The 10,690-nt window shown below is 36.3% G+C and overlaps 1 protein-coding gene across 1 annotated transcript; it reads left to right on the top strand.

Moving 5' to 3' along the window:
* Positions 1-781: 781 nt before the first annotated feature.
* On the top strand, positions 782-3,845 carry LOC125214754 (auxin efflux carrier component 7-like). The gene is made up of 6 exons (XM_048115893.1): positions 782-2,179; positions 2,313-2,625; positions 2,709-2,794; positions 2,932-3,089; positions 3,169-3,245; positions 3,335-3,845. The coding sequence occupies exons 1-6, from the start codon at positions 925-927 to the stop codon at positions 3,399-3,401; spliced, it is 1,956 nt and encodes a 651-aa protein (XP_047971850.1). The 5' UTR covers positions 782-924; the 3' UTR covers positions 3,402-3,845.
* Positions 3,846-10,690: the final 6,845 nt, after the last annotated feature.

Here is a 10,690-nt window from a genome sequence, read left to right as displayed (position 1 = left end):
CCATTGGAACAGTTGACTAAAAGTTGGCTAAAAACTGGGGATAAATTTTGGCGCTGATGTGGCAGGAGTTAGGGAGAAATTAGAGAGTTTTTAGGGAGAGCATTGGGAATGCTCTAAAATCATTTATACCTCCAGTTCTAACTATATGTGGTAGATATATTCTAATTCTAGTAAGTATCTTGTTAATTTAATTTTACATAATTCATTAATTGTAGCCTAGATTCTAGCCTCTAATAAAATTATAAAATCTTATTTCCAACAAAAACCAGAGGATAATGTGAAATGGACTTGAACACATACTAAAATTATTCATACGGTCATAATGGGGTTGATCATACAAAGAACATTTTTATAAATTTTGATTGAAGAATAAGAAATATTGATTTTATTTAGCATTAAAATCTTTATATATATTACCTTTGTTTTATAGAGAAATATTTGATTAATATATGGCATAACAATACTAATAAGTGAATTAAAATATTCTGATGGACAAAAATACTAATTTTGAATTGGAAACGCAGGCAACTTTATATGTGGATCAATTATTTATACAATACTGATGCACCTAAGTGTAAAGTAAACTAACCATATCTGTAAATCGTTACTTTTGACTTTCTTTACAGTAGAGGAAGTGATCAGCTGTTAATTAAAAATTAAAAATAAATAAAGGACAACTCTATGTTTTTTCTTTTACTGAAAAAGAAATAATAAAGCATGACTCTTTTGAATAATATTCCACCTATATATAAACACACACAAATTCCTCATATTTCCTCTGTATTCGCTTTCTCTCTCCCACTCGCAGTTTCTCTCTCTACAAGTACCAATTCCCTTTTCCTCATTGGGTTTGGCAGAGATTCATTCCTCTCAAGTTCAACACACTGCAGCAGTAGCGAGTGAGAGTGAGTAAGAGAGAGAGAGATGATTACATGGCACGATCTCTACGTTGTGCTAACGGCGGTGATTCCGCTCTACGTGGCGATGATCCTCGCCTACGGCAGCGTGCGGTGGTGGAAGATCTTCACGCCGGATCAGTGCTCCGGAATCAACCGATTCGTCGCAATCTTCGCGGTTCCGCTGCTGTCGTTCCATTTCATCTCTAAAAACGATATCTACACGATGAATTTCCGATTCATCGCGGCGGATACGCTGCAGAAGATCGTGATGCTGGTGGTGCTGTCGCTGTGGGCGAATCTCACCAGCAACGGCAGCCTGGAGTGGTCGATAACGATTTTTTCGCTCTCCACGCTTCCGAACACGCTGGTGATGGGGATTCCGCTGCTGATCGCGATGTACGGCGAGTACGCTGGGGATTTGATGGTGCAGGTGGTCGTGCTGCAGTGCATCATCTGGTACACGCTCCTCCTCTTCCTCTTCGAGTACCGCGGCGCGAAGATGCTGATTATGGAGCAGTTTCCGGAGACTGCGGCGTCGATTGTCTCCTTCAAGGTGGAATCCGACGTCGTCTCTCTCGACGGGCAGGATTTCCTCGAGACCGACGCGGAGATCGGCGGCGACGGGAAGCTGCACGTCAGGGTGAGGAAATCCAGCGCGTCGCGGCGGTCGTTCTCCGGCATTACGCCGCGGCCGTCGAATCTGACCGGCGCGGAGATTTACAGCTTGAGCTCGTCGCGGAATCCGACGCCGAGGACCTCCAATTTCAACCACTCCGATTTCTACTCGATGATGGGGTTCGGAGGGAGATTGTCGAATTTCGGCAACTCCGACACCGGAAGGCTGTCGAATTTCAATGTCGGTGATATGTGCTCGGTGCAGTCGTCGAGAGGGCCGACGCCGCGCCCCTCCAATTTCGAAGAGAATTGCGCGCCGGGAGGGCTGATGACTTCTCCTAGATTCGGATACTATCCGCCGCAGCCCGCGGTTCCAACTTCTTACCCTGCTCCCAATCCCGAAATCGCCTCCGCCATGCCTAAATCCGCGAAATCTCACCACCAACCACTCAATAACAAGGCTAACAATCACGACGCGAAAGAGCTTCATATGTTCGTATGGAGCTCGAGCGCGTCGCCGGTGTCCGAGGTCGGCGGCGGCGGCGGCCTCCACGTCTTCGGCGGGAACGATTTCGGCGCTTCCGAGCAATCCGGGAGGTCGGATCAAGGCGCGAAGGAAATCAGGCTATTGGTCACCGATAATCCCCAAAATGGGGAGACCAAAGGTGAATCAATTTTGGTGCTATTCAATTTCAAGCGTGAATTACTGGAAATGTTTATTTAATTTCTATTTTTATCTATCTATGTCAGCAAGGTGTTTGATGATATGTCTGTGTTGGTATTTTTTATGCATTGAAGCCGTTCCGCAAGGTGGGGAGTTCGTTGGGGAAGACTTCAGCTTCGGGCGAGGAGAGAGAGATCACGGAGATGATCATCATCATGTGATGAGAGAAAAAGACGTTCCCCACAGGCTGTCGAAGCTGGGGTCCAGCTCCACCACCGAGCTCGACCCCAAGGCCGCCGCTGCAGGCGCCGCCGCCACCAACAAACACATGCCGCCCGCTAGCGTGATGACACGTCTCATCTTGATTATGGTCTGGCGCAAGCTCATCAGAAACCCCAACACCTACTCCAGCCTCATTGGCCTCATTTGGTCTTTGGTCGCTTACAGGTCTAATTTACAACCAATCAATTTCAATGTATTACTCCCTCAAATTCCAATTGAAGATTGATGAACCCTAATTTGATTTTCAGGTGGGATGTGCACATGCCTAAAATCGTGGAAGGGTCGATCGCCATCCTCTCTGACGCCGGCCTCGGCATGGCCATGTTCAGCTTAGGTTACTACTATTACTCAAATTCACTGGATCAAAATGTAGTGTTTATCCCAAAAGGGGCCTAATTAATTGAGAGCTGTGTATGGGCCCTTGTATGGTTGCAAATTGATTTTGATTTGATTTTGATTTATAATCAACAGGTCTGTTCATGGCCCTTCAGCCTAAGATAATCGCCTGCGGTAACTCGGTGGCGACCTTCGCCATGGCCGTGCGGTTTCTGACCGGCCCCGCCGTCATGGCCGCAGCCTCCATCGCCGTCGGCCTCCGCGGCAGCCTTCTCCACGTCGCGATTGTGCAGGTTAGCGCATCATTCATCACATCCTCAATTGTAAATTAACATGTAGAATTGAAAATTGAAAATTGGAAATTTGAAATAGGCTGCGCTTCCACAAGGAATAGTTCCGTTTGTTTTTGCCAAAGAGTACAATGTTCATCCAGCAATTCTCAGCACTGCGTAAGTCAATCGAATCACACTCTCACAATTAAGTTAAATGTTGCTAATTAGTGGGTGATTAATCTTGGATTTGGGTTAATCTTGTTCAGGGTCATTTTCGGAATGCTGATCGCCCTCCCAATCACTCTGGTCTACTATATTCTCCTAGGACTATAAGATTTTAATCGAGGAGGAACAAACAAACGGTGTCGTTTCATATAATTTTTGACTTGGATGATGATCCCCTGCTTCCTGGTATAAATCCGAAGTGGAAATGGAGGGAAATGCGGTGATTGGTCGGCTGCGGAGGGGGCGCAAATGCAGAGGAAAACAGGGGGATTAAAGAAGGCAGAGATAACCTAAATTATTATCTTAGTCTCGTCTTTTTGCAATGGGATTTCAATTTTTAATCTCTCTTTTTTGGTTTGTTAATATTTTTTTGTAATTTATCGTTTTGTGGAAGGGGAGAAGAATAGTTCTTTTCCTGTAGCGTTTCCATTTGTTTTGATCATTATTTTACTGTTTTGTTTAGGGCAATTACTTTTGCTGTGTTTGTGTTTTGTCGTTTATTTGACACGGTGTAAATTACTTTTAGGATGACTAATGATAATTATTCCAATATTTGGCGTGTTAATTACTTCCATAAGATGGTAATCATATGTTGTCCTGTTTGATATCCTATCTTCGAATAAAGTTAAACTTTTCAGATCTATAGTGAACTTTCCACTTTGTGTAAAGCATCTCACGTTTATCATTTATAATATTAATACTCGGTAATAATTACTATATCGTGTAATAAAGCGCAATTTGATCTACTATAGTATATTTTCGAAATTCAAATCGACTATAGTTCATAATTGTTGTAAGAATTAACACTTCGGAAAAATTTCGAGCATTAGAGAGTTCATGTGTCATGCCTTAATTAGCTAATTTGTGCAATCATGTAATAATAATAGTACGTAATAAATTAAGAAAGAAAAGCAAATGAAAAAGGGAATTCCTCTTTGGGGGAATTGATGTTCCACAATCCTACCTTGTGTGCCCCTTTGCTATTGAGTGGTCTATGGCCATAGCCCATAAGGTGATCATGGTGGTGCCTCAACAATTCCTAATCTTTTTTCTTCGATCTGACTTTTAATGCAAAATCGATAAAATATCATAGAAATATAGAGCAAGTGATTATAGGTATGTTTAATATGGAGAATCAGACGTCTCATTAAATAAAGAAATTCGTCAAAATTATAAAGCGATTAATTTTTATGGTCGAGCAAAAATGACAAACTTCGACTAGACTATTGATTAAGAATGAATTTAGTAGTACGTGGGAAAATGTTTGCACTCTGAGAAATACTTGTGTTAGATTAGGTGCTAGTATTATTTTTATTGTTGGTTTTACAATGTTTGCTTTCTTCGACGATTTTGTATGCTTCGAACTTTCCCGCTCGCCATTTTTATGGCCCCGAGCATTTTACTTAATGAAAAAGGCGCAACTTTTTTTGTACCATAACTAAATGTCGAGATTGTTCCCCATTTCACAAAAGTACAAGTGCTACGGTTCGAATACATAGTGTTCTTTCACAATAATTGTAGAAAAATAAACTCAATCGAAACCCTTTTTCCCCCACATTTTATTTGATTGGGGCACATTGCATGTTACTTGGTACTGTATGTGTACATATACATACATTAAATGCAAGAAGGCGTGACAGCATACATATATAGACAAAGAACACTGGATAGTTGTTATATATGTTTGTGCTGTGTTTGTTGTGTGTGTGTATTTTGTTATGTCAATTCTTGGCTCAAACGTTAGTGAGTTGTTTTAGTCTGAGTTTACTCACTACCATTTTCGACTGTCTTTTGTTTGTCCTTGTGCTTTACAGACAATATGGTCCCTCTCAATGTCTCTACATTTTGCTTTATCTCTCACACAATTTGCAAATCATTAATCTAATTTACTATTTGAGTTTCGATTGATGCTTTGTTGGAAACTACAATGGAGTTAGAACATAATGCAATTAAACCTCCAGTTAGATTAGACTAATCTTCGTTAATTAACTTGACTTGACAAATTTAATTAGGTATTCTTAATTTTATATATGATCAATTATCAATCCAAACTTGGATTGAGAGAATTTAATGAACATTATAATTGGGGATATTTTCTTGTTCAACATTATGTTTTGAGTGTATATCATAATGTACATTTCTTGTTTTGTTTTTGAGTTATGTAATTATACATCATAAATTTGCATCCTCAAACCAAAAGTTCTGGATAACTCATCGCATATGTACGTATATATCTACGAGTGTGCCTAGCACTACTTACAAAACAAAGTACACATCAAATTTAACCAACCATGAGCTCAAGGGTTCGATCCACTGACCATGTGAATGAAGCAAACTATTTGGCTAGTCCCCTACCGTTTAATACACTGACCGTTGGGATGAGACAAGACATTAGTCATCTAGTTGTCGACAAGAGGATACATCTAGAAACAAAAAAAAAGTACACATCAAATTAGATAGTTCCTAGTGTTCAAAATTGGTATGATTAATCAATAATAAAATTAATAAATGATTCAAATATATGTTTATTATGGAATTATCATATAATTTAAACAATTGAAGCAACTTATACACACACACACATGTAGGAGAAGAGACAAGTAACAACAACCTAAAAATCTAAAAAAATTAATTTCCACTACATGATATTGATAATTTGTGTATGTGTGTTTGAGTGCATGTGGGTCGGATGAATGAATGCATGGCGACAAGCTATGCGCATGGATGCATGCATGTGTCCATCGTCGTCGTCGCCGTCTTAGACCACCACCACCGCACCAGCTGTTTCCTCGCCCGTACACTTACCGGCTATAGACAAAGGTGGCCTCACCTCATGTGGATGCCCATGTCATGTTCATGTGTATTATTTTCTTAATTAGGGTTTTCCTCTATTCTTTTTTCTAGAATTCATTGATTGAAAATGTCACAAACCATGCATTATTGAGAGGATAGGGTTCCAAGTTGGTGTCACAAATAAATTTGGCAGAGTTTTAGTGGATTTTTGCTATGTAGTGGGGGCCGCCCCCTAAATATAAAAAAGTAAAAGTATTGAAATTAACTACTCCATGGCTCTGTCTCCATATTATGGTAAAGACTATCGAATTAGGCAAGAAATATGTATGGGCAATTGAAGCATTGCATTGAGAGAGAGGGGGAGTCCCCACATTGCTTCTTTTTCTAAAGTTGAATCTAAAAAATTTAATCTTGAACTATAAAAGAATAAGCTGGACATGTGATTAACCAAAAACTTTTTGGGTTGTATATTTATTATAGATTTATATCGAGTCTAAAATCGTACACCACGTGTGTTTAATATATTAATTGAGTGTGTAACATAGAAATATACACATGAAAAGAAATTTCTTTTGAGCTCAGAGATTTTTGTTAATTGAATGTGAAAAAAGAGATAGTACTACTAAATTAAGAAAGGATAAAATAATTAATTTAAAAAGAGTAAATTAGACGAATTAATAAAAGTACGAGGAGATTGCATTTGTTATTTTTTGGTTATAAAGGGAAATGAATTAATTATAGTAGGTGTTGAGAGTGTAATAAAGAATGATGTAACACTAATAGATAGAGGTAGACTAACTTATATACAAGCATATATGGCAATTTTTTTATGATGTAAGTATATACGATCATTATTTTGCCTAGTGGCAAATTTTATTTTTTTCGAAATATCATTATATACCAAAAGTGTCTTTTTCGTTATATTCTTGGGATATCGCTTGAGATGATCAATGTTACACACATGCATGTCATTATAGTGACACGGTGGTAATTTAAAAAATATTAGTAGCCCTCAAATTTATGATGGAAGAAGTGTTTTTGGACCAATTACATTTAAGCCGTGGCCAAGATGATGAATATGTGATATTTCATTAGTATTTTGTAAAAGCCTAAAACCAAAGATGGCAATAGCATATGTATGTATATATAGAGAGAGAAAGATGAGAGAGAGTGTGTAGGGTGAAAGGCGGACATGGGGTGGTGTGATGGTCTAATTTGGACCACTAAAGGTGGGTTTGATAAGGAAAATAGAGGGAAAAAGTTGCATGTCACAAATTCAATTTATGATCATACAGCTTTCATTCACATCTTGGTATATGCACATCTCACCCAACCTATGGGCCCTTTTGTTGCGTTACGCTTTTTTATTAAATTATAGTACTAGTACTATTTCATTTCTTATCTCATAACTTATATTGATTGAATATTTATAATTATACTAGTATCTATTTAATTCCTCAAAAATTAAATTCGAATTGGTAATATTTAGTAGTAGTAGTATTTTAATGAGGTGGTCTCTCGTGAGCGTGCAGATGGAGGAGGAGGAGGAGGAGATGAGGGAAACGGCGGTGGAGGAGGACACCGTGCACGCACTAGAGTAATTTTTTTTCTATGTTAGTCCTCTAAAATAAATGTATTTCAGAAGCATTAAAACACAAAACAAAAAATTGTGAAAATTTTTGCACCTTTGCTACAATGGCCCAAGTCCATATAAATAATCTTGGGCCTTTGAAAATATGAATCTAACTGTATTGATAAAACCATTCACTACTAGAAGCTCGATCTCTCCTTAGATTTTGTTATGCCTATCAAATTATTAAATGGGTGTTTACATTTTAGGTCCAAATTATTAACCCAAAAGATAATTTTAGCCCAAATTTGTGTGGGCTTGAGGTAAACGAGATGTTTGGGGTTGGGTAATTAAATAGTTTGTGCTAGGGATAGATTCAATAATGTATTTTTCAAACTCAGTTTTATTTAAATAGTTGTGTGTATACTCGGCCTTAGATTATGAAGGGAAAAACATTAGAAATGTAGATTAATGGATTTTATAGGCCCATTTGTCTATTTTCTGCAACAGCGAAACTGTATCACAAAAAAAAAGAGTGGATTAAGCATCATCTCTTTATAGTATGGTTAACACATTACATATATGGCAATATGGCATTGCCATTAACCCAAGAAAACTACACATTCTTTTCTTAAATGTTCCCCCGTCCATTATAGAATATCTGATTTAGCTAAAAAGTAAATGCTTATCATAAAATATACTTCCGTTTTCACTATTTTTAAAAAATACTATCATTCATAATTTACTAACTTATTCAACTCACATTGGTATTACAAGTGTAGTATATAAAAGTGTGACCTAGATTATATTAACTTCTTCTATTAATTGTTATATTATGTGACAAGTATAAGTGTGACAGTATTTGGTAGATGAATGGAATATTTTATTCGGTATTTCGGTTAGACTTCGTGTGATGGAATTCCCTAATATTGCCAATTCTTTTTCCTTTGAAATTCCATGTTTCTTCTCTTGTTTTATTAGATTAGACTCCGTGTGGTGGAATTCCATAATATTGTCAATTCTTTTTCCTTTGAAATTTCATGTTTCTTCTTGTTGTTTTACGGACTCTTTCTTTGGGCTACTAATCCGACTAGATTCATTTACATATATAGTACAATAATCAACCAACTGTAAAATTGACATATGTATTAATAAGTCAAATATACAAAAAGATTTGAGTCTTGAGATATTTCTTTTATTAATTTAACTAAATGAAACTATGGAGTAATTACTAATTATTTCCACCATAGTCTGTGACGTTAGCCTTGTAGTTTTATTTTCTATTTCTTGTAGTACTAGTTTGACCAGTACACAAGAGCTAATATTTCTAGTTTCGAAAATAAACAAACAATTTGATATTCATGATTTTTATTATTTTTAAAGAAAATTTATATATGTGCATTTAAAAGGGCAAAGTTGATGCAAACAAGTAATACCTTTGAAATTCGTGAGAGGTTTAACGGATTGATTTAATTATTTGCTCTTCCCAAACTTTATATTTTTATGATTTAGAAATTCAGAATGACCCACACTTGCAATAAGAGGAGCATATTTGATAAATTATTGTTTTAGTTTTAGTGGTCTAGTTTATTTGATGGAAACAATCAAATTTTTTTGATAAAGGGTAACTTTAATTATATCACAACTGTGGTGACAAATTCAACTTTTATATAACTGTTGCAAAATAAATATAACATGAACGGTCAAATGTATTAGAAAACCTAATTAATGCAATAGAAAAAACAAATTAGATATGACTACAAACTCGAGTCAAGAAATATGACATTATCTATTTTGTTCGAGTCGAGATCAATGAGGGTGTTTCGGGAATTACATATATAAACTTATAAACTGATTAAATTTATTTTAAAAAATGATTTATTTGGGCATCAATAGCTCGAACACAAATATCTTTAGCACTACATTATTTGCACAACCTTTATCATTATTCACAATCATTAGGCACTAAGGATTGATATTATTGGCATACTTTTCGTATTTCCTATTTATCTTATTGTTTAATTCATTATTATTCACTAATTATAATTAAATTGATTTACAAATGAACAAAACTACTAAAATCACAATAAAACAACGAAAATTTTATAATTGAAACAATTAAATAATTACAAATTTTAATGGGTATCATTTGAATTCACCAATTCAGTGATATTGTTCCATCACGTAGCTACAAAGATATTGAATTCTAATGAAATTGATTTACAAATGAAAGAATATATTTAAAATTACATTAAAACAACCAAAGAATATACTAATTATTCTAATTTACATAATTAGTAAACAGTTACGAAGTTCAGTAGGGCATCTATATTGAATGGTATATCCGACCACTTAAGTCACCGAAGCTTAAATATTGCAGCGATTGTGTTGAGTTTTCGTGGGGTGTATATAAGTTGGTCGATAATTTCTATCCAACACAATGACATAATTATCAAACAATACATTAAACTGAAAAAAGAATTTAACTTCATATTATGGGAGAAAAATAAGGACAGTGTGAAAGCTTGAGAAAGTGATAATGAAAGTATTTATAAATAGAAAAAAATAAATTAAGTGATTTTGCTTTAAAAAAACTAAAGCATACTATATGTAGTTTTGGGTTGACCCAAAAAGAGTGTGCTCAAATAGTGAAAATGATTGTCTTATTAGGACTATGCAACTTCGTGTTCGTGTTCAATAAGCACCTCGTTGCGAATGATCTTGTACCGAGAAAAAGAAGGAAAAGAAATACCCAACTCCTGCAACTTAACCTGACAAACACCAAAGGGTAAAAACGTAAATCACATACTAGAATAAAACTACGACAATCTAGAAAAGAATGAAGGAATGCGAGATTACCAAAGCTGAAAGGGTTAGAAAATAAATATGACAAAATACGAGCCCCCCAGTCGAAAGCCTGTTCCAAAAGCAAAAGACTAAATAAAATGACATTCTCACCCCCGCACCCTCCAGCCCCTCGGCGCCCCACAGGGCTATAATGGTCAATTCAATACTGGCCTCTTCTGCAACCATT

The sequence above is a fragment of the Salvia hispanica genome, chromosome 3 (genome assembly GCF_023119035.1).
Source record: "Salvia hispanica cultivar TCC Black 2014 chromosome 3, UniMelb_Shisp_WGS_1.0, whole genome shotgun sequence".
NCBI lineage: Eukaryota > Viridiplantae > Streptophyta > Magnoliopsida > Lamiales > Lamiaceae > Salvia > Salvia hispanica.
The sequence above is the reverse complement of the archived record's forward strand: the minus strand, read 5'-3'. Positions and strand labels throughout refer to the sequence as shown.

What these genes read in the sequence shown, in the direction of transcription:
- LOC125214754 (XM_048115893.1), top strand. Translation starts at nt 925, where the DNA reads ATGATTACATGGCACGATCTCTACGTTGTGCTAACGGCGGTGATTCCG. An exon ending in CCAAAATGGGGAGACCAAAG is followed by an intron (nt 2,180 to 2,312) that starts GTGAATCAATTT and finishes TATGCATTGAAG; the next exon opens with CCGTTCCGCAAGGTGGGGAG. An exon ending in CCAGCAATTCTCAGCACTGC is followed by an intron (nt 3,246 to 3,334) that starts GTAAGTCAATCG and finishes AATCTTGTTCAG; the next exon opens with GGTCATTTTCGGAATGCTGA.